The sequence below is a fragment of the Lepeophtheirus salmonis genome, chromosome 7 (assembly GCF_016086655.4).
Source record: "Lepeophtheirus salmonis chromosome 7, UVic_Lsal_1.4, whole genome shotgun sequence".
NCBI lineage: Eukaryota > Metazoa > Arthropoda > Copepoda > Siphonostomatoida > Caligidae > Lepeophtheirus > Lepeophtheirus salmonis.
This window is the reverse complement of record NC_052137.2, coordinates 33,145,362-33,170,458: the sequence shown is the minus strand read 5'-3', so window position 1 is coordinate 33,170,458 and position 25,097 is coordinate 33,145,362. Positions and strand designations below refer to the sequence as shown.

At 30.5% G+C, this 25,097-nt stretch overlaps 1 protein-coding gene across 1 annotated transcript in view; it reads left to right on the top strand.

Annotated features, from left to right (window-relative positions):
• Cbp53E (Calbindin 53E) overlaps positions 1-21,465 on the top strand; it is a 79,938-nt gene extending 58,473 nt beyond the window's left edge. Inside the window, exons 6-12 of the mRNA XM_040716550.2 lie at positions 4,049-4,104; positions 10,489-10,573; positions 13,432-13,487; positions 16,559-16,604; positions 21,067-21,123; positions 21,187-21,258; positions 21,326-21,465. Of these exons, the coding sequence (XP_040572484.1) occupies positions 4,049-4,104; positions 10,489-10,573; positions 13,432-13,487; positions 16,559-16,604; positions 21,067-21,123; positions 21,187-21,258; positions 21,326-21,463 (510 nt within the window). The 3' untranslated portion in view covers positions 21,464-21,465. The remainder of the gene's footprint in view (positions 1-4,048; positions 4,105-10,488; positions 10,574-13,431; positions 13,488-16,558; positions 16,605-21,066; positions 21,124-21,186; positions 21,259-21,325) is intronic.
• Positions 21,466-25,097: the final 3,632 nt, after the last annotated feature.

Genomic DNA, 25,097 nt, shown 5'->3' with positions numbered 1-25,097 from the left:
AAAAGAGAAATGAAATATTTCTGGATAATATGGATTTACTCTATTTTCAATTCAAAATCAATGTATTGTTGCTCATTGAATGCAATGTCTATGTCAGTTAACTGCATAGACTTTTGTATAAATACAAATATACTCCATTGTGTTGTCTGTTCGATAGAAAAACTTTGTCAATGTCTTAGTAAAGATAGGACATATCCACATATTCGGGATCTTTAGATGTAAATATTCGAGTAAATTTAGGGTACTCCATCTTTTGGACTCATATCATCATATTGTGCGGGTAGGCATTGTCTTCTAAAAGTACTTATCCAAAAAGTTTTGGAACTCCCTGTTGTTGATCTTGGCAAGGGGGATATTAGCAGAGATCGAGGCCTTCACTAGGTCAGTATTGAAGAGACCATCGCTCTTATTGTTGGAGGGTATGAGACTGAGTACCTTCTGTGTAGATTTGTCTCCCTTGTTGTTTAAATCTACATTTATTCAAAAAAGCATTGGAAAATACATAAATATCCATACCTATATTGGTACCAGAACCGCTACAAAAAATATTAATATCTTGAAAACCCTACAATGCCGTAATTTTTTTTTCTCGATGTAATGCTTTTTTCTATTAATATTAATATAACCAATCCTGTCTAGACCTTACTTCTTGATTATTCACTTATTGTTAAAAAATCAAATTCAGGCTCTAATTTACATCATAAGTAAATAAGTAATTAAATTTTTATTCAAAGTTTTACATGAATCGGTTCGAGAATGTATTGATGGATTTTATAAATGAGGTATATTTTTTAATTTTTTTTGTAAACTGTTATGGATTGTGAATTTTTTTCCAAAAAATGTAATATTTGAAATTTTTTCCAAAAAATTTATTTTTTTTAAACTTTTTTTTCCCGAAATTTTGTTTTTTTTAAACTTTTTTTTCCTGAAAGTTTATTATTTTTTGTTTGTTTAAAAAAAAAATATCCAAAAACCAAGCCCTCTCCTCCCTAAAATGGACGCCCCAATATCCAGTCATGATTAATATTTAGTAAGGTGTTATATTTCAAACATGTCGAAATTGACGAAGGATAAAGAAGGTCAAACTAATGTTTAGTTAACAAACAGAATACAATAGATCCATACTATTATCACTTACATAATATATTATGCTCCTTGTTTCCAGATAGGCATTAAAACTTTGTAAACAATAGGAAACCCCTATGTACATTAGTATGTTAATGGAATGAGCCCTTTTTAAGAGTAACTTTATTTGGATTGTAACAGCAGTATGTTCTACAATTAAAAAAATACATAAAACTCAAATTCTACCGAAACTCAAATCCATTTTTCAATTTGGATAATTTGGATCTTTTCATTATGTTGTGAATTAATTGAATACCAGAGGGACCATGGGACTCGAGTTGGACTTGAGTCAATACTTTAAAGATTTGCGATTCGACTTGATCTCACATTCAAAAGACTCGAGACTTTACTTAGACTCGATAACTAAGACTAGCGACTCGAAAGCTAATTTATATTAAACTCACTCAAAGCCTAAGCTCTATGGACCAACTTATATATACAGACTTGATATGTTCTCAAAAGAAATATAATCAAATATTGAAGGACTTGGACTACCATTATAAGAACTTTTTCCAACTTTTGTTGAATTTTATTCAGCTTTCGACAATGCCTCAAGGAGTGTCTACTTGAGTAACATTAGTTTTCAAGTAGCCTAAATTATTTTGACTCATAGTATTTGCATACTGCTGTATCTTCGAGGATCTTATACAAGAAGAAAAAATATAATGTATCCTCTCTTCCGGGATTATGACATACTAATATTCTTATTTTTTTCTTTGATAAATATGGTAATAATAACGGAATTCCCATAAATCAAATTGGTTTGGCCCAAGACTTGAAACTATTTTCCGTCCGTAGGTTCTCCAGAAAATGTATAACACTTTATTTCCTTCCATTTATATTTTGATTGCACAGGTTATTAGATGTTAGATATCCCCATAGCCAAAAGGAAAGAAAAAGTTGTAGACAAACTCTCCATCCCCTATTTTGTAATTTGATATTTTGATCTTCCTTATCCAGGGCAATAAAATGTCCTAGCTTGATGAATCAATGGAGAAATAGAAGACATTTCTATGTATTGATCTCGATGTTAAGAAACGTGTTCATGAGTAAACCAACTAAAACAAGGAGCATTATTTCCAAAAGTATCCAAAGATCGCATAAAACAAGATCTACCATTTTCGAGGATCCTTTTAAGTCCTTGTCTTTCTACTATATTCACATAGAAAAATGCTACATTTCCAGGTTCCGAAAGTCAGATGTTAGAGATATTGCTAACAAATTAAGACGAAATCTCTTATGATAATATTATATATATAATTTATAACTAATCAAGAGAATGATGGCATCAAAGAGTTGAACAATACTATACCGTAAGAACCTCATTTCAGATAAGCCGGTTGAAGAACCTAATCATACCATCATCAATCTGTGTATTCTTTCCTAAAATACAATTTCATCCTTTGTCATCTTCGAGAGCCTATATTGGCTTCATCGATGCATTAATCTTTATTAAATATCCAATTAAATTAAGCTAGAGATTCTAAGCAATAATAACCTGTCCTGCTTTTTGAAATTTTTGAGAAAAAGTAGTAAAATTTATGGTTACAAGAATATAATTTTCTTTTTTATGAAAAAAAATAGGTAGAAAAATAAAAATCAACTTTTCACCTTTTCTTTTATTTCTTTTGCTTTATCATTTCTTGTTATAATGATACAAAAACCGGGCAGTCAGAAAGTCTTGGAACGTTGAAGAATTAATTACACTTAGTGGCTTTAAATGAAATTCAAGAGATTTAAAGAAAAAATTGAAACTTGTTTTTACTCTATAAAGAACCTTATTTATGAATTTGAGAACCTTCGGTAAAAATCACACGCTCTGCGCGATCCCGGAACACTATGTACACGTTGACAACGTACTGCTTCAACATTGATCCCCACTCTTTCTCTCATTGCGTCAGGGTCTCAATACTGATGTGACGTTGTCCACAGTCATTGCTTTCAATTTGCCACCAGATGCTGTAATCAAGGGGATTCAGGTCGGGGCTCTGCACTTGCCAGAAGTCCTTCAGCCAGAACTTCCTTTTTTTTGGCCATAAAATCCTGTACGATTTTTGTATTATGTGTTGGAGACCTTTTTTTTAAAATTAAATTTTTTCAATAAAAATTTTGCTCACAAAAAATTATATATATTTTTTAAAATTTACAACTATTCTTAAAAAGTTAAATTTTATGGAAAAAATTTCAAAATCGGCTCTTGTTCAAAAACAATGAAATTTTTAGAGAAAAAATATCCTAAATTAAATTTGTAATATAAAATTTTTTGGAATTTTTTTTTTAATATTAAAGTTTAAGGAGATACATAATAGAAATCCTTAGCTAATTTATTTGGATATACATTTTATATATAATAAATTTCTTGTCAAAAATATGAAAAATTAGATACATTTTTGGAAGAATAATTTCAAATACTAAAATTTCTGGCATAAACCAAAAAGTCTTTAGTTTGGGGGAAGGAGCTCTCCAGCCATCCCCTGTGGATGTTCCTATAATGAAACAGCTTTAGAAAATATAAACACATATATTTAGGTATTAACTACAAAAAGGCATTATATTATTCCATTGCAGTATTATTTTTACTTATGAACAAAAACTTTAAGGTACTTATTTTCTTGGAGCTGTGGATTTATTTTTATATTTATAAAAACTACAAAAGAAATATTCTTCATATTTAAGGTAATATATCCAAATCTATTTTATTTTCTGTATACACACATAAGCCTATTGGAAACAAAATGGCAATTCCTTTTTTTTTTTAATAAAAAAAGTCAAATGTATACATGAATATGTACATTTTATTTTAAAAAGACAACATCTGCAGCCTCCATAAAGTTATATATATATATATACATATGTATTATTTAGATAGAAAAAGTTTATGGGTTCAATTTTTTAAAGTATTATTTGTTATTATTTCTTTCAGCTCTGGCATCAATATGACTCAGACGGAAGTGGATCTATTGAAGCTGATGAATTAAAAGTAAGTTACTCTTATAAAAACTTACTTGTAAAAGTGATTCTTTTAAATTATGAATGATCCTCTCACAAAATATCAAATAATAAGAATTATTAATATTTAGCTCCCTAGATAATACACCTGACATTTAATTAAATTTTTTTCTTTTATTAGATTTCATTAAGTATATTTTTTATATGATTACTTCTACATACATTTGGTGCCTTTATTAAATTATCCTACATTTGTAGCTAAATTGATAAGTCTATAGAGTTCATTAACCTTTAAAAAAAATGTTTATTAAAATACATTTTACTAAAAAAGGATTTTGTGACTTTTGACTTTTGGGGCATCGTACATTTGGTATGCTCGATTTTTTGATTTTGTTATGTTTCTACATTTGCCAGGTACATATATTTACAGTTTCAACCATGTAATATGTTTAGTTTGTTTGTGAGAGGCATAACGGCTAGAAGTCTTTTGCGTGTTGAAAAAAACATGGATCAAAGAATTTGCATCAAATTTTGTTTAAAAAATAAAATTAAGTGCTCCAAAACCCTTGAAATGCTGACAATGTCATATGGGGAAACTTTTCTATGTAAAAAAATGTTTACAAGATGTATAAACTCTTTCAAGATAGCTAGGAAGATGCCCATGGCGAGCCTAACTAAACAAAACGAAAACAAAAGATGAAAATGAAAATGTTGAACCAGTGAAGAAAATTATTTTAAAACCCGTTGATTCACGATCAGAGAAGTTGTTTAGGATATAAAAATATCCGTTGGCTCGTGGCATAAAATTTTTTCTAACGTTTTGGGCATGAGACAAGTGTTAGCGAAGTTTGTTCCGAAACTGCTTAATTTTGAACAAAAGAGTCGTTACATTTTTTTGCCAATAAAAAAAAACGCCAATCAAGCTTCAGGCACCATATAGCAGCAGATACAATTATGAAGAATACAACTCAATTTAGTCTCTGATGGTCTTATTAACGGCCTCGATTCGGGTCTTGAACTACATGTAGACCTTGGAAACTGAAACCCGACATAATTTTTCTTGTGACCACTCACCTAGAGTCGTTGGTCTTTACTAGCTTTATCTTACTTTATCAACTCTACAACCTTTCTACTGGCGATCCCTTTCATCATCTAGACCTCAAGATATCAAAATCATAACAGCAGTGCACATGTATTCTGCCTCAGAAAATGCAATAGGCTTGAAATTTTCCGTTGTTGTCACCAAGTGATATTGAATCTCAGGTTTTGGGCAACTAAGTCAAACATTTATAGTTATATTTCACCGCAAGCATTGTGCAATTTTGCCATTATATATGCCGGAAAAGGTTGGAAATCCGATTGTTGCATTCCGTTGTTACAGGCTGTATATATATAAATTAAAGAAAAGTTAATGGACGCCTAATAACTGCAAGTAATGCTGAGTATTCCCCACTAGTAGCTAAAAAATATAAAGGTTTATAGATGAAACATTATTACATTGACAACGGCCATAATAATAAAAGTAATTATTCCTACATACTATTCAAAATAAACGAAACATGAACACATTTTGTCAAATTTATCCCGGATATGACATATTTTTATCCTAAAGCAGCAATATGTAAATATGTTCATTAGAGTGTTTTGTTTTCGAATTTGACGATAAATATTCAGGACGTATCTATGGTATTTTGTTCTGAATGGCATTGCAAAACACTATCTGTAAAGTTGTAGGTCCTCCATGACATTTTTAGTATGGTAATAATATTTTAAAGATAAAACTTGCCATTTGTAGGTCAAAATTTACAACTTTCAGGCGTTATATACGAAATATAAAGACACCTACTTTTAAAGATGTGTGTCTAATATTGTGCTTTTATAGCTAGATAGGTATTAATCTAGTAAAAAAACAAAAAAAACCAAGTCAGCACTTTGATTTCAATAATTTAACGTGTCAGGGATGGGTTTATAACACATTTTACTTCAAATGGCGTTAAATATGACATTTTTAAATAGTTTATTCTATATGAATATTCATCAAATTTGCAGTTTATTTACTTGATCTAATAAAAGAATACTTTAATAACTTTTTACCTTTAAAGTACCAAAGTACATATGAGTCTAAAATTTTGTTAAAAGTATTTTTGTAATATTCTACCATGGTGCTGTCAAAAAATATTTTACTCCAAAGCGGGAAACTATAATGTACAATACAGGCTCCTTAACCAAAATTAGATAATATTTAGTGATGAAAATCGAGGGTATTTTGTAGCTAGCCCGTATTTTTTTTTCTTTACTTTTTTTTTTTTTGAGTTCAGAAACAAAAAATTAAATTTCCTTTTACCCAATATTATTTCATACCTGAGGATGAACATCCTTTTCAACTTTTTATTATTTACATATATATTAGCAAAGGGTTACCCAACGTAGCTTGGTCAATGAGGGAGCGGGACATTACATCGACAATGGTAAAAATAATTGGAAAATTATTATATATACAGAATTACTGCTATTGTAATTAGGTATAATTGTAATATGAATGTTTCGTTGTTGTCAAAAATAATACTGATAATTCTAATTCTCTTGCTATGATAATATCATACTATATAAATCCCATTAAGTAAGGTAATCCACAAAGTCTCATTTTTTGGTACCTGGAAAAAACGAACTTTCAATTTCCACCGATTTGTTAGCTTCCCCATAGCTTTTTTGATTTGGAATAAATTTAGAAAAGGTAATTATTTATCAAATTAAACTTTAAGACAATATCACTTTTTGATTTATGACTAAACTCGTTACTAGTCTCATTGAGCTCCAAACAACAGTTTTTGTGTTATAGGTATAGTATAAGCACCCTTTATATTATCCCTCCAAAAATCAACACCCTCGTTTTAGCCTTACCAGGTTTGAAAGAAGCACCCATGCAAAATTTCAGTCTCCTAGGTTGGTTCACCGGTGTGGGTACGCACAAACTCTATTTTATATATATACTAGCCAAGGAATACTCGGCGTTGCTCGGGCTAAGGAGGGAGAGGGAAGTCACATTCTAATAGGTCAAACTAATTGAGAATATAAAAAAAATTAAAAATAGTTGTATATGCTGGCAATTATAATATGAATGTTTCGTTGTTGTCGAAAAAGATTCTGATAATTTTAATTCTTTTGGATTTTTCAGACTACATCAATCGGGTAAGTAAGGTAAATAGTAACCCCCTTCCCCCCTGCCAAATTGCTTATTATTACCTCTTGTAACCTTAGTAGTGTTATTATGAATATATAAAAAAATTATGTGTTATAAACTTCAAACAACATACATGCATCTAAAAAAAAATATTGAATAGATGCGTATACCACTTTTTATATACTTCAAAAATAGTTTGTTTTTTTGTGCATTAATTTTGCTAAAAAAATAATTAATAGCATTTATTGGAATTGCAAAAGAAACACAAACCTTTCACCATTTTTTTCGTTCTTCCAAAAATAAAAAAGTTATAAGGAATGATGTTGTCGAAAAAATAACACTTGATAACTGGTTCATTTTGCAAATGTAGTCAAAATTATGTTATCAAAGCTTCCGGAAATTGAAAATACTCAGATACGTAGATGTTGCGTCGGTATTTTTTTGTGCAAAAAACATTGTCTTCTGGCATTTTTTATTAAAAAATTGAAAATTGACTTTTGATGAAAAAATGAAAAAAAAAGAAAGATAAAATGAAAAAAAAAAATAAAAAGAACAGATATTTCAGTTAAACATCGATTTTTATTTCACCAAGTTATATGCAAACGAATTTCCAGACAAATTTTATTCCATTTACTAATCCCATATTCCATTGTAAGTTCATTTTTTTGCACATGAAATTGTAATTTTCTCCGATTTCTTTCGACCGCCCAAAACATTCTTGATTTTGAATAAATTAAGAAAATGTAGTTATTCGTATTGTTTTGTTTTTTTGAAACGCCAATCACTTATTGATAAATAACTCAACCCTCTATCTAGCCTCCTTGGGATCAAAAAACGGTTTATGGGTTTTGGATATAGCATAAGCCCTCCTTATATGACCTTCCCAAAAATTGACACCCTCGTTTATGCCTGTCCCAGCTCAAAAAAGGGATCCATACAAAATTTCAGCCTCCTAGGTTCAATGGTGTGGGAACATATAAAGGAAATCTACACAGAAACACACAATCTCTTTTGTATATATCCTGATATATATATATGAGCTCATAAAAGAAGGAGTAATTGTTGCGAAGTTATAATTGTAAGTCCTCCTTGGATAGTAGAATTGAGATCGATATCGGGACAATTCTGAACCTTGCACAGGCCTTGGTGAGCCACTCCTTGTCCATCCCTCGAGAGTGGAAGACTGCAAAAAGTCAATAGTGTTTTATGCACGTCTATTGAACTCTCTTTCCAAGACGTCCCACACATAATAGTCCAAAGATTTCAGATCGGAGTAGCTAGGAGCCCATATTTCCTTTTTCAGATGTTCAAAATAATTGTCGCACGGTGATTGTATCCGGAGGACATTTCAAGGGTTTATTATTTTGTCTTATACAGTTTTTTCATAATAATCTGATGAACATACTATTATATATATATATATGAAGGCTGCCAATATATTGAGATCTAAACTTGTTCCGTATTCAAATCCCTACCTGTTTATATGGATATATTTGATTAATTTAGATTCGAAGGGAAACTACTGTAAAATACCTTTATCTCCAATCAGAAACAAGGAAAAAAAAACGCTTTACGGAATATGTAAATTAGATAAATTGGTTTCGGAATAGAAATTTACTGAGTGTTCCGCACTTAAAGATGTCAGTTTATTTAAAAAACATTTCCAAACTACACAGGAAGTGAAATATTGCAATTTTTTTAAATATATTTTATTTACAAATATCACTTGAGTTTTGTTTACAATGTCTTGACGTGTGAGATATTGACACATGGAAATACCTATTATTTGAACCCAAAATTGCCGGTGTAAATGCAGTTTTTAAGATACAGCATTAACTAGCCAAAAAGGATATATACAGGCCAACCTGCACATGCCCACCTGTTTCTTTACTAGGCACGGGATAGCGTAGCTGTTGAGCCCTACTAATAATATTCATTCATTTTTTTTTTAAATCATTAAGTAATTTAACATAAATTTCTAATATTTGCATGATTGGAGATGAAGTTTATTAAGATAACATAATTACGTATGTTAAAGTGCTGAAATATCAATAAATATCCCTTTGTTTACTTTTGCAAAATGAATGGGTTAATTATTAAATGCATTTATTATAAATAAATTGATATAGCATTAAATAACTCTTATAAAGAAATCTGTTGAGTTTTTAAGAAGTGATGTACAACTATTTACTTTGTATTTGGTTACGTTATACGCAATAAAATCAATTTTTATGAGATCATAAAAATGCTTATATCCAATACAGAAATACTAAATTATACATCGAAAGATTCATTAATACAATCAAGTTTTTCGTTTTTAATATCTTGCCACTTCATCCAATAAACTTTTTATTAGTATTACTTGGTGTTGTGTCATTCCTTATTCATTGTGTCCAGTCCAGTATTAGGACAAGTACATTCAGTCCTAGGTACCGGTACAAAAGCAAAAATAAAAATGAGTGGCGTCATCAAGGACTGAATTTTATTCGTTTTTAGGACTGAAGATTACCCGACCAAGACTGAACCGGACAGGATTTCAGTGTCAGTCCTAAATAAGTTATTAGGCGTCGACGAACATACACAGTTTACTTTAATAATATGGAATATAATTCATTAACAAATCCTTGGTGCTAAACTCCTTTTTTCATAAACACACTCTCACGTAGCTACTTTCTTGTCACAGCTGATTGAAGCTGATCTAATGCAACGTCATTAGGATGATTCCTTCTCTCATCCCAAACCATTTTCAAATTTTCAGGGCTAGCATGTTAATTTTCGGTTTCTTTTTTTAACATGCCTATACTACACTGGATTTTCACCTTTGCATATGATATATATCAAAGAGCATATAATGCACCCTTTAACTATTTTTCTGGCATGCATGCAGATACACTTTATCTATATAGATTATGTTTTTAAATTTTAATACATGTTTGTAGAGCTTTTCTTCAAAAATCTTTTTTTTTTCGGACATATATTATTATTATTTTTGAACATATAGCGAAATGAATATTCTACGAAAAAATATACAATTTTTTAGTTATTAATGATGTTCTTATTTTGACATTCAGTGAGAGAGTTTTAAACATAATAAAGGTTGTGAAATCCCATTTTGATATAAAATATAGCTAAATAATAGTATACCTATAATCATGTATATAAAATTACATTTACAAAATGTAAAAAGGAATGCTATAAGGAAGTAAAACTAAATAAATACTTTTATTTTTCAGAACTTTTTTAAGAGATCTTTTAAAGCAAGCGAAGAAAAGCAATGACGTGTCTGAAGATGAGCTCATTCAATACACAGATGTTATGGTAAGTTCTATATAATTGACTCACTTGTGTTTTAAATTATGGCCAGAGTTCTAGATGGCAGGGAGTATTCCCAACCCAACAGCTGGAGGTATATTATTTTATAGGTGTGGGTATTTGGGTAGTATAGTAACTGTGGACAGGTTTAGTGATTATATTTTATATTCTGTTTCCACGTCCTTTTTAAATAAACAAACTATACTAATCATGTGGTCCTTTCAGCATCATGAGCGAGCAAAAAGCAAAAAGGCAGCGCATCTCAGATCTCCTACATGCTAGAGTTGAGGTTATGAACATTACAGACATTGTTAAGTGTTCTAGAAGCCTGATTTTTAAGTCGCCAAAGATGAAAAACAATCTTAAAAACCGATCCAAAATATTATGAAGTGTAGACCATAATTTAAAGAGGGATATGAAGTTCATGTTAAGTTTGGGGAAGAATGAAATGGAGGATCCCACGAAGTCGATGAATTGCCTCGCCAACTACTTACTTCTTTGTAGCTCTTAACACCATCAGTAGGGCTATAAATCACAACTTGGAATTAGTTTCTTTCACAAGAACCCACGCCACCTTCTGACTGAAGATATGAAAGCCAGGAGGCTCTAAAGGTGCAAAAAAATCATCACATGGATCAAGGCAAATGGGGCAATTCTGAAAATCTTCTTGCCAAAGAAGATTTTCACATTTAATAAAATCCACAACAGCCGGAACAACCACTGGCTTATGAAAACAAAAGAAGAGGTGTAAGGGGTTACCACACAAAATATCCGTCCCAAGCAATGGTCCTCAGCATTTTGGCCTCTGATGGAAAGAAGATGCCCCCGTTCTTTTTCCAGGCTGGACAGAAAATCGGCCAGGAGGCCTACTATAAGGTTCTTCGGTACAATATCTTGCCATGGCTGAATGCAACTACACGGAGGTTCACTACGTGTGGACTCAAGACGTCGCCCCTCTAACACTTTTGCCAAGTGCCAAAAGTTCTGCACAGATAATATGACATGACTCTGGTCCAAAGAGATATGGCCTCCTCACTCACCAGATTTGAGCCCACTGGACTTTTCTATAGATGTTTTATAAATCCATCTCTAGAGTCCACGTTTTGCTACCCTACCCTATATCTGAACAAGAAGTGAATATTATTTAACAAAATTGATTCTACTAATGCTATTTTCCTAATTATTTTATGACATTTATATCCGTATATCTGTTACAAATCATTATCTACCTTATTATTCATCTTAATTCTCGAAAAACCTTCAAAAAATTAATGACAGTTTGAAAAAATGATGAAAATATTTCAATCTTGAAATATTTAGAAAAAAACTTTTCGTTCTTTCAACAGGACAAAATATTTGAATCATCCTCTATGTTGTTCATATACCCATTATAATAGCATCATACAATACAATGGTTGTTTAGATGCCGCTCCAAGCGTACACTAATCAAGATAAATAGAGATGCTACGTTAGATATGGATAAGATATTTTTTTTAAAACTAGGATTAAGCTTTGAGCAATACTAGTGGTGTCGATAACCCTGTTTTTAGGGGAAGGGGGGGGGGCTTGACCCACCCTAAAGGTTTCTAAACATTTTTTTTCACATAAATATATATAATAAGCTTATTTATATAAGTAATTATATTACGGTGTGGATAATTTTTGGGGCTTTTTGGGGTGTTCTTCACCAAATGAAAGTTAGCAACCTCCTTGAGCATTATTATAACCCTTTTACGTTCCATAAATCCTTCAGATTTGATTTAACATATCCAAAGCTTATTTGGGTCACGAATGTCCGATATTACAAATTTGTCTATACCATACCCGAGTACTTTGGATACGAATCCAAGACCTGTCCTATCTTGATTCTGTAATACTATAAGCTTTTTAAGATCCGTAAAAAAATAAATAACCGAAGACGTGATAACTTTGAGATAACTCAGGTTTCCTTTTTCAGTACCCAGGTCCAAAAACCATACTATCACTAGTGCCAAGGAGGAAATATGAGGAATATACACATAAGAGTTAATGACCAAAAACCTCTAAATAATTTAATAACTAATTTTTTATCATCAAATTATTTATGGGTTCATTTTACTTTGCTTGTTGTTTTTTTTCTTTAAAAGTTAGAGACACTAACTAAAATATGGTCCATTTATTTCATTAAAAAGATACAGTAATATCATGTTCAAGGCCATTATAAATATACAATATATTTGATACTTACTCAGTATTAAAAATCGGAAAAAAACAAACATTTGAATAAAAAAAAATGAAGAAGAGATACAAAGTTGAAAAATGCTCAAATTGTTTATCAATATACAGAGTGGGGGTACAAAACTTGTAGTAGGATAACTAAATCACAAAAAAAATGTGAGTTTTGAGGAATTTACAAAAGACAACTCAAAAGTCTTTTGTAATATGTTTACAAACTATATTTAGCTTTATCTTTTATTCAATATGCCCTCCTTCACAAGAAATAAGAGCATCGACACACCAGCAAACAGATTGACAGCGTACAACGCTGTCATGACGACAGCTGCAAAAATTATTAACACTGTTAAATAATTAGATATATAAGTAGGGTTTAATATATATATATTATTTCAAAAACAGTCAAAGGTACAAAAATAAATTAAATCAAAAATTCCCAAAAACATGGCTTGTTACGAAAAAAACATTTTTTATTTGAGCATTAATTTCTAGTCATATCAAAACTTTTGTATATACTTCTATTGTCAACTCATGTTATCTGATACTGACGTTTTATAAAGAAAATTTATTATTATGCATGTTATAAGCCGATATATTAATCTAATATATTGTTAGGATAAAGTAAAACATTTCTTTTTTTCCTCTACTAGTTACAAGTCTTTGATTCAAACAAGGATGGAAAACTTCAGTTATCTGAAATGGCAAAGTAAGTTTTGATTAATAAATCATGATCTGTTATATTTCTACTCGTTCATTAATTTTGTAGATTTCATATATGCTTTTCTCTCTGTAAGGTGTATACAATACATATAAGATGCCAATATCTTTAATTAATTAATTATTCGTCTAAATAGAACTATGTTTTACCGATATATATATATATGGCTATTCATAAGATTTAAAGGTTTTATTTAATTATGTTAACCTATATTTTTGAGTTTATTGTATATAAATTATTATACAATATAACTGCCATTGTTGGCCAGTGCATCCTTTAAACGAGATTGGAAAGGGTTGCATGTTTTACGGATGTACTTTTCCAGAAGTTAACCCCAAGTTTCTACAATGCCATTGCAGAGATATACCAAATTTTGATACGATCTTAAACATTGACTCTAAATAACCCAATACAAAATAATCGAGGGGGTTTGAGATCTGGACTCAATGTAACCCATATAATTTGTCCCCAAAACGGAATTCTTTTGTTCTGCCATTCCCGAGATGTTCGACCAGTATGAATTGGATAGTCTGGTGAGAAACCTCGAGATCTGTTGCACGGGCCCTCATGGACTTGAGGGGATTGGGCTGGGCTGTTTTCTTTAACTTCTCTGTATCCAGTTTGGCCTTTTTGACCGAGCCCTTCTTCCTCTCCAACGTTTTTGACTTGCTGACAGTCCTGTAGACGTCCAACTGATTGGAGTGCACTAATAGAAATTCTTTGTTTACGTTCAAGTGCCATTTTCTCGACTTTTACATAATATAGAGAGCTCAGATTTGCTCTGTTTTGTAACTAATTGTTTATGCTTTTAAATATCGAAATATCAATTAATTTCAATCACTCAAACTTCATTAATTATTGAACTGCAAAGTGTAAAGATTTCAACAGACTACCCCGTATAGCCTTAAACTATTTCGCCCTATGACATTTCACCTTAAGTCTATTTTTCCTCAAGGATATTTCGCCTTAATATATAAATACATGAGATTTATACATCTTTATTGATTATTTATGGTTAAAATATATGGTCCTCTTGAATTTTTGTAATCCAAATATGTAGGTAATATATGTATTACTATTAAGCACATTAAATCGTTGTTTTCTGTTTGAAAATGATGGAATTATACCCCAAAATTTCAATGCATATACCAACAACGTGTTATTATGTAATGAATTCGAACCAGAGACAAAACAGGTGATAAAATTAGTTCAATAAGAAAAAAAAAACACAGTAACGATTGGAATTGAGGAAGAAAAAATCACTTCTCCATTATTAATTATCGTTACATATTATGGATTATTCACGTTAGAAGATACTCGTGGATTGACGAACAAACATTATTTGAAGCAAGAGTATAACTCCATATATATTTCAAAAGACAAAAATAAATTTAATGCATTTTATAGTAAGAAACATTAATTTCGATCAAAAATAAACAATATCCTTGTTTAAATATTTTAAATGCCCTATGGGGAAATGGTTCAAGGCAAAATGTCCTGATGTAAAATATTTTAAGATAAAAGTACGGGGCAACCAAATTTATACCAATTTTCTGTACTTTTCCAGTCTTTTGTCTCCTGTAGCCTCTTACTTTCTGACAGAAATATTGCTTAAAAAGTTTATTTTTCGAGTAATTTCGAAGCAATCTATAAATTAGTAGTTTCAAAATTCCTTTATTTCTTTAGGTGGGCATTTTGAATATTCCTTTGGATCCATGCTGGCCTTGAAAACTTTTTGGGTTTTTTCATAGATAACAGTCTACAAAGCTTCGAGATCGCATATTCAATTATACTAAGAACTATCGAGGCACTTCGGATCCAGTCAATTTGTGATAGTATTTTCCAATCATTTTAAAGAGCTTCACCCGCCTTTCTTAATTTATGATTGATGAATGAATAAGGAATTTTTTTATTAATCCTTCTTTATATTTGATTTGAGATTCAGTTGAAACCAATCATATTGCAAATTGATAGATTAATCGATAAAAAAATTGCACAACCCATGAAACGCTTAAAAATTATGAATAGCCATTTAGTATACGAGTATATAGTATTCCTAAATATGTGAAACTTGTCTAAATCCTCGTGAGTGTAAATCAAAAATTGTAATATATGTTGGTAACTTTGATAGACGGAATATTTGTTTACAGCTATCTTTACAAAAATTATGTGCAGCTTACTCTCAAATACGTTTTATTTATTTATTTTACAAAATTGGATGCATATTTTATAAAAACGCAAATATCATGCAGATTACCAAAAAAATAACTTTTTCCTATTTATGCTCATGAGGATTTGGAAAATTTTCACTTCACTAATTATGACTGTTTATACTACAGTGTTTATAGACCAAATTTGTTAGGGATGTGTCATGTTATTTCATTGTTGATCGAAACAGGAACTTGACTCGAGAAGGTGTAAACATAGAATATCTATATTGACAGTTCTTTAATGACACCAGACTAGAACATTTACTATCCTTTAATAGATAAATCTATCATTTAATAGTGCAAATACTATATCTTACATACAGGACTAGGAAAATAGACAAATGTGGAACATTGCCCCTAAAAAGCCTACTTTTTAATTAGCTTTGAACCTACAATGTTACTTATAAATGAACCTGTTTAACTCTAGAAATTGTTATTTTGTTTCAAAGCCACCTTTGGATAAAATTTTATGCCTTTTACCTCGAGCAATATTACTTAGGACCCCTACGTATATTTCACTCATTTTTAAAACATAGACAATATATTTTTAAAAATAGAAGATCGTATATATGTTTTGCAAATAAATGTTCCTTGTACATAGGTACATATCAAAAGTATTTGCTGTAACATGAGCCCCTTTAATGCATAAGATCCTTTTGTATCATAAATTACATCGTATGTCGACATGTACTTCAATAAATAAATAAAGAATATATCTCCCCTTAAGCATTAATAATATTATATTAAGCCTTTTCTCTGCATGCTCATTTTTTTTTAATGAATATGCACTATCCATAATCATACTATTAAGTATGATTATAAAATATATAACTTTATTTTTATTTACAGATTACTCCCTGTGAAGGAAAATTTCTTGACCCGGCAAGTTTTTAAGGTGAGACAACAAGAATAATTTTCTCTACTACCATATCTTTTGATAGATAAGGATCATAATTAATCTTTGTAAATGTGACAAAAAAAATCCTTCCAATTCCTTTAAGATATTCTCTTTGTTATCCCACATTTATGTAAATACTAACGAATACAATATTTGTGTCCATTCAGTCTTAATATCTGTGAGTTTACAATTTAAGATGAATCAAGCTTCAATATTCAAATAACACTCGTCACCAAATTTTTGGGATTGGATTGAAATGGTGTGGGCCTGACTGCTTACATCTTGAGATACATTGCAGCAATTTTTTAAGTTATTCTTTTTATATTATGAAAATGTGTGACTTCACTTTTCTACTAACTATGATTTATGTGGAAAAAATGTGTAGAGTTACATGAAGACTATGTTAAAAATAAACATACAAAAATTAAGAATTTATTTCACAAAAACACCCACCTCAACTCACTCAAACGGCTATTACATAACAACTGCATGTCCAAAATGGCGGAAACATTGGTGAGTAACTTTCATCAGATGCTCGATAGATGTTACTAGCTATTATTTCACGCTAAGGTCGAAAACTTTTCAAACCAACCTTGTAGATACTTTGCATAAACAGGGCTGTCTAGATAAATTGTGAAAATATTTAAAGGGTCACAACGAACTAACTAGATGGAGTAGAACCATATTTTTTATTATTATTTGAAAGCTACATTTAGGCGCATTCAATAATTTGTAATGAAACACGCCTCTCATTATAACCTCAGCAACAAGGCGCCAAAAGATTTACATCCCAGGCGACCTCGTGTGGATCCAAATTTATATTGTGGAAGACATTACACCTTCCAACAAGACAGTTTACCGGCCCACAAGGCCAAAAAAAATGCAGGATGTCTTGGCCACAAAATGCCCTTACTTTTGGAGCCCATATCTTTGGCTTGCAAACAGCCCAGACCTGAGCCCATGCGATTTATATCGCTGAGGGAGGGTCGATCATTGACCTGTGTCAAGTATCATTCGTCTGTTGAAGCCCTGAAGAAGTCCATTACTCGTAAAATGGCTAAGCTGTATCCTCACGAGGTTACCTCAGTTTGTTAAAGCTTTTGTTACCGTTGGGCTGAGCTTATCAAGGGAGGCGTTTTTCATTATAAAAAAATTAATATCTCTGGTAAAGTATAAGTTTTTTGTAAAAATAATTGTTCAGATTAAAATTTCCAATAAAAAAATGTGAGAAAGACCAATCCTTCCTGAAATTCGTAGTTTGACATTTAAAAAATGTTAAAACTATTGTATTCGAACCTTATTTTACTCTGATATATTATTGTACATAATGAAATAAAAAATGACTCATTTGGGAAAAGGAAAAATGTCGTATTTATTCCAGATATCTGGAGTTCAATGATTCAGTCCAGTCTTAGGACTAGTCCAATGGTTTCTTAGGACTGTCAGTACTAGAAGTGATTTATTAAAATATGCAGTAAAGTTGAGTGAGATCATCAAGGACTGAACTTTATTAGTTTTTAGGACTGATATGTAGGGCTAAAATGGACCGTTATCAATTTCAAATAAAGACCGACGCAACACAACTAAATTATCTAGATGTTGACAAAAATATGTATCTAAAAAAACCTCCTCTTGGCCAAAAAAACAGAAAATTAGAGTTATAAATGTGTCGTATTATTTTTTCTCAAAATAAAAGAAATAAGGGCTACGTTTTCAATCCATTTTTTTGATAAGTTGAAATTTTGTTCACAGGTGTATTTAATTCACATAGCTATAAATTAAAATTTTTATGTTGATTCATCTTCAAATTTTAAACAATTTTTTCCCCCTTTTACTAGTCTTGCTTATCCAAAGTCCTTCTTTCTTACGAATGATCCCAATTTGTATTAACTCCCATTCATCCCCTGATTTTTTAAAAATTCATACCTAAAAAATAAATAATATGCCAATATATATTTCTTTCAAATCTTTTAGGGTGAAATTGGAGTAAGTGTTCAAGGTTTTAAATCATTCATAGATTCATTTTATATATACAAATATGTAGAATTTCAAATAAAATAACAAAAAAAAAATTATAAGTCCTTGAAAAAAGTGCTAAATTTTAATTTGTTATGATTCATTAATATGTACTTGTTAAAAAAATTTATTAGAAATTTGTAAATGCATGAATCTCTTTTTTTCAATTGTTATGAGCAACTCATTTCGAGTATTCAAATTGCGTGTATATATATATATATTGAAGATACATCAGGACTGTATCCATACAAACAATAGATATAAAATACCTTCATATCAATATATCATAAGCATTCATAAAAATATGATGATTAATTATTGCTTGATTCATTAAGAACATTATATATAAATAGGTAACTGATCTTTCATTTTAGTTAATGAATATAAAATGGATTCAGAGTGCACGAATGAGTTTTTTATTTTATATGAAATATAATTTGGGTCGTATTAAAAGTAGCATGCTTCTATAATCACAAAAAAGAAAAAAAATAGAAGAGGTTCTTCTAATGATTAATGGTAAAAACCTTTTCAGAGAAATAATACATATTCATAATTCGGTTCGAATAAAAATATTGATGAATGACGCTTAATATGATATAGGGGATCCAATCACTTGTTTTTCAAAGTCCTACTTCGTTCTAATAAGCATATACCTACAGGGTTGTGCACAACAACTGAAACAAACTTTTACTTCTTCCAGATCCTGAATAAATGCATTGTTACGAATTTTTTGACTTTATTTAATAACATAGATGGAAGCATCTTGCAAAGAAATAAAAACATTTAACACTCTAAGGGCAATCAGGTTAATTCATAGTTGGAGTTTTTGTATTTTTGGAAATTTGAATCCTTATCCTCTTCTAAGAACTTTAAATTATCAAAAATCAAAGATTTTATAGTTTTTCGTCAGAAATTAAGAATATTTTTGTATTGAAAGTAACGAATATATTTATTCTAAAAAACTAAAATTATACTTATAATTTGCAAAAATAAACCTAGTTTTAGCGCTTTTTTGATGAGACAATAGGCTTACAACACTAAAAGGTCAAAAGTGGGGATGCCGCTTTTGTGATAAGAAAAATAAATTACGAACAGGAAAAAGGAAAAATAGCTGTTGTATGTGCTTTTCCTACTTTTCTGCTATTATTTAATAGGTCATTGTGGTGTTAACTCCTCCCTCTGAAGTAAGTATTCTTGCCTATCTTTGGTGTTTACTGTTTTAAAAATGTATAATTATATATGAATTTAAAAAATATGCATCTCTAAGAATTTTTATTCCAGTTTTTTTTTTTTTGGTTTTTATTGATCCCATTTTGAAATATTAATAATATATACTCATTCTTTCGATCCTTGTAACGCATTCTCAAGAAAGGAGTCAACTCTACTCTCCTATGAGGTCTGGTAGTTTTCCTGTGTGGAATTCTCCTCCAGTTGTCTTCTGTGGGATTCGAAATCCGAAATCGAACATCACTTGAGATGAATGATCAAGTTAGAAGTATCTTCCTTTGATTGCCTAGATCTTTCTTTTTACGCCGCATGACGTCATGAAATTGGCATTGAAATCGGGAAAAATATGATGATAATGTTGATTATTTGTTAGTACAGCCCCATACAATATGGAATTACTTAAAAAATACAAAATTGTAAAAAAAAATCCTTGGAGATGCATATTTCTTAAACCTTTTTTTGAATTATAACTTAATATTTTTTTATAGTATCAGCTATGATATTCCCCATAATGAATAAGTTATAAGGGTTTAAAGAAGAATCTCGTTTTTTATCATTTTTCAGCATAAAAATGGAAATATATCGAGTTCAGAACAATATACAGAATCAATAAAAATTCCAAATACTTATAAGAAATCCCATTTATATAAGTTTTATTAATCCTATTATTAATTTGGTGATTGCTTTGAGGGTAAAAATGATTCTGAACGATAATAGTCCCGAATTACTATAATTCCAGATATTTTAGAATTCAAATGACTGAGAAAAAAACTAAAGTCAGTTTTGGATTCTATGCTCATAGATAATTTCGATTATTTTCTTCCATTCATTATTACAAAATTTACCCCATAATTGTTCCCCTGTGTCATATATTTGCAATTGTATTCATTATTTTTTTTGCACCAAATGGAGGATTAAAAAGCTCATTTATCACATATGATTCGTATGACATAATAATGCTTTGTAATCATTTGTAGAAGTATTGTATAAATTAAATTACGTCATAAACATTAGACGTAACCTGTATGTGTAGGTTAATGACAAGAATTATGTAAATGATCAATTATACATTGCTTCTATTTATTTGGTAAATTGCATGTTTTATTAACAAATAATATACGTATTATTTAAATTTGTAATCAATATAGTGCATGATGATGAGTTTTGAATACTTATTTGCATATTCTAATAATAAGTGTTTTGATTATTTTTCTAGGGATCAACAAAATTGACAAAGGAAGACATCGAAAGTGTTTTCTCATTATATGATAGAGTAAGTCATTTATTTGTGACATTGTTTTAAGTAAAATGTAATTTTCTTTTCTTTTAAATATAGGATGGGAATGGTACAATTGAAAACGAAGAGCTTCATGGCTTCCTCAAAGATCTCCTAGAATTAGTAAAAAAAAGTAAATGAGAAGCTTATGTACAAACTAGGGAGTTAATGCTATTTATATTTTGTCTTATCTCCCTAGGATTACGATAGTTCTGACTTGGCAGATTTTGAGGATACCATTTTAAAGGGCTGCGATTTTAATAGGGATGGTAAAATTTCCCGAAAGGAGCTAACGATGATCCTTCTTGCATTAGCCAAACAAGGTGCTGATGATTAATTTGAACATGCCAAAGAATTTTTCTTTTCTTCCTCTTCCTTTGATTATCTTTTCTTATCATTTAGTATTTTGTATTCAAGAAATTTTATTAGTCATATGCATTCAAACAAAAAGTTAATAATCCCCCAGGAAATTTTGTCTCACCAAAGCCCTCTTGATAGAATTCAAGAAAACTTGGGCATCGCGGCCAAAAAGAAAATATGAAAAGGGGTGATTTTATTTTTTGAAACACAAAATATCATATATATCTATAGAGAAAATTTTATTACTTTTTTTAAAATTACTTAGAACAAACTATTTATAAACATATTTTTACAATCTCTACAAACAACGAAAAATGAATTGAAAATATTTTTCGTCAAATTGACTTTACTTCAAAAATATATATATTTATTCAGCTGCTACAGGACGAAACATTTGCCAAAAATTTTATTAGAGACAAGGGGACACATGAGTCTTTAATCATAGTAAAATAAATCATCGAGAAAGTTTAAAAAAAAATATATATACAACAGATATATTTTTGAGTTATAGGTGCTTTAAATAGTGATTTAAAAAACAAACAAGATGAAAATAAATAAACAGGGAAGACCAAAAGATACAAAAAAACATTGCATCCTTGTTTGCAAAGTATTGCTATTATTTTATTGTTATTAGTTCATTTGCCCAAAATGAATAAATGATCTTCCAAAAAAAATTAACAAACAAATGCTTTCACTCTTAAGAATTGTTATTAACATATAGCTTTTTTAAAGCTGACGAGTTTATAATTCTATTCTTTCTATTATCAAACAATGCCGGTGGCTGCGCTATCGGCATCTTTATAATACATACATCCCACACGTTATGTCTCTACCTTCCCTCCTTACTATCCTGATTTAACTATTCGACCAACAACAAAAGCAAATTATTGACACATTCACTTATAAAAAGATTAAATATCAAAAAATCCCCAAATAAAATTTAAAAAAATAATTTTTCAAGTACAAAAAAAAACACATCCCTGTAATCACGCTGTCACTTTTTCAGTATTGCATTTAATATGAAAATGTATATTACTTTTATAGTCCTTTAAATCAATTTTCTTTGTTTGTTTTTTTAAAGAAACCGTTTATCTTTTCCTACATATTCTATTTCACTTTTTTCCTAAATATTAAGTCTTCTTATCCATGTATTTATAAAAGAATATCATTCCAACACATTTTATCATAATTATCTTTTATTTAAATACATCTTTTTTGAAATAAAAATACCTGGTTTTTTATTCACTATTATAAGAAATAACCTGGTAATGTTTGATGTAGAATAGATGCATTTGTTGTAGAAAAAATACATAGGTCTTGACGTTTTAAGTACATTATAAATATTCCAAGTGGTATCCAAAACTTGCAATAGTATTTAAAAGAGATTTAATCCCCTTTTTTTAATTACGAAGCTTTATTACGCAACCAATTGACAGCTGAAGCTAAAATGAGGAAGAATTTTTGTTGACCCATCTCTCTATGACAATCGGAGCAACAACAAAAATGGCAATGGGTGGCAACCTCTTCCTCGTCAGTGGCAGTGCCGAAATGGCTGTAAAACAGTGTTGACTTCGTCAGATATTTTCAGTTTTGTCTCGTCTTTGTCTCGTTTTCGTTTTATCTCACCTAATATCCATCAGCAAATAGTCTTTGTCCGTCATTATTCTTCGTCATCATTTCGTCAGCTTTCGTCAAAATTTCGTATGCATGAAAATATTTTCTCCGTCAGACATCTTCTTTTATTTCGTCTCGCCTTCGTTATAGTTTCCTCTTCGTCTCACTTTCGTCATGATTTTTGTCACATTTGACTTGCTTCAGAATCACACATAGCGACAAAAGGTAATAAGCAACTCCAAAAGTTATATAGAAAATCATAATCTCCTTTTTGTCTTTAAATTGCAATTCCTTTCAGAGTTGGGGGAGAAAATACGATTTGATTAGATTATTAAAATTTTTAGAAACTCCTGATATTTTTATATTATCTGACACGAGATGCAGTTTAGAGAATCACTCTTCATTATCTGCGCCTGATAGGCCCTCTTACATCCAAAAAGGGGGGTTTCCTTTGATACCTTGTCTCATGAGTACATAATTAAAACGCTGTGCCGAAAAGAGTTTGGTGATTTTATAATTCGTATGGTTGCAGTTACCTTAGTGCGTACTCGTACAATGATTAAATGCAAAACAAACTCGAATATTTGTTGAACAACAGGGGCGTTAGTCAGGGAGATCATCTGTCCCAATACTTTTTATTATATGCCTTGATGGGCTAATATATGAAACATAGTATAGAGATGGAATAAAAGGCTTTCAATTGCTTCACTCAAATTTAACATGTTTATGTTATGCAGACGACTTAACAATGATATTTTAAAATCAATCAAAACACATCTGGGGTCCTCTCTTCATTTTCTAAATTATCTGGTCTGTTGTCGAATGAAGAGAAAACTGAAATTATCAGTTACTTGGAAAGGCTTGGCCTAATTTTAAATTTAAATCAAATTTACAATTGTTGGGATTATGGATAGGCGAAGGAAGTTACGAAATGAATGGGAGAGAGATTTGGAAGAGAATTTGGAAGATGCTTTCTTATTTTTCTTCTTTCAATTCAAAAGGACAGGATAGGATCAGAATAGCAGGGAATAATTATATCATTCCTAAAGTAACGCACCTCTTACGTGTTACACCTTTCAACAACAGCATCACTTGGTAAATATTATGTCTAGAAGATTCCTACTTTAAATTATTGACTACAAAAAAAAAAACATAAACCACCAAAGAGGCCATAACCCATTGAACTTTGGGGGCCTGAGTGTGATAGATTGCGTTTTTTTATAGAAAACTCTTAACTTCTATTGGATTTGAAAGTTATAGGAAGCTAAACTACGTGGAATTTCAGCTAAGCCTACAATTGGGACTTTTGGATGTCTTTAAAGTATTGTTATTATACTCGGAGCTTTTCAAACAAATTTGTTATGGTGCTGCTGAAGTAGTCGAAAAGTTTGAATTATCTTTACGATGGGAGATGCCAACTAGAGGTTGCATTAACCAAAATTATATGTGTGCCATAAACTCCGATATTGCTGCAGATGTTAACTTGACAGATTGGCTAATGAATAAAATGGCTTTTGTCTTTCATTCATCTATTTTTTGACAAAACCTTTCAGTAAAACGTCCTGTCGTCCCTTTTAGACTGAAATCATGTTACACAAGTACTTCGTACTTGAGAAAGTGTATGTACCCACTAACCTTAACACAATTCAACGCATATTTGGTACGACGCAGCATTAAAAACGTAGGCAAGAAAGCCTTAAGGCCATCACCAATAATTTTTTTAGTTCGAGCAAAAGATGTTTTATTTACAAAAATTATCCAGGACTCTCGAAGTTGCTTCTAAGTACCGGGCCGTGCAAAATTATTTACCAATGATGTAAATATACTTTTTAAGAGGTTTTGTGGCAACCAATCTGATTGTTTCGTTATTTTACTGTTAAAATAAACAAAAATCCTTCCTGTGAGAGCGTAACAACTTCCACACGTGAGACCATGTCCAATCAGGAAACAAAGAGGATCGAAATTGCAGCCCTCCTCCGAGTGGGAGTGCCTCATAA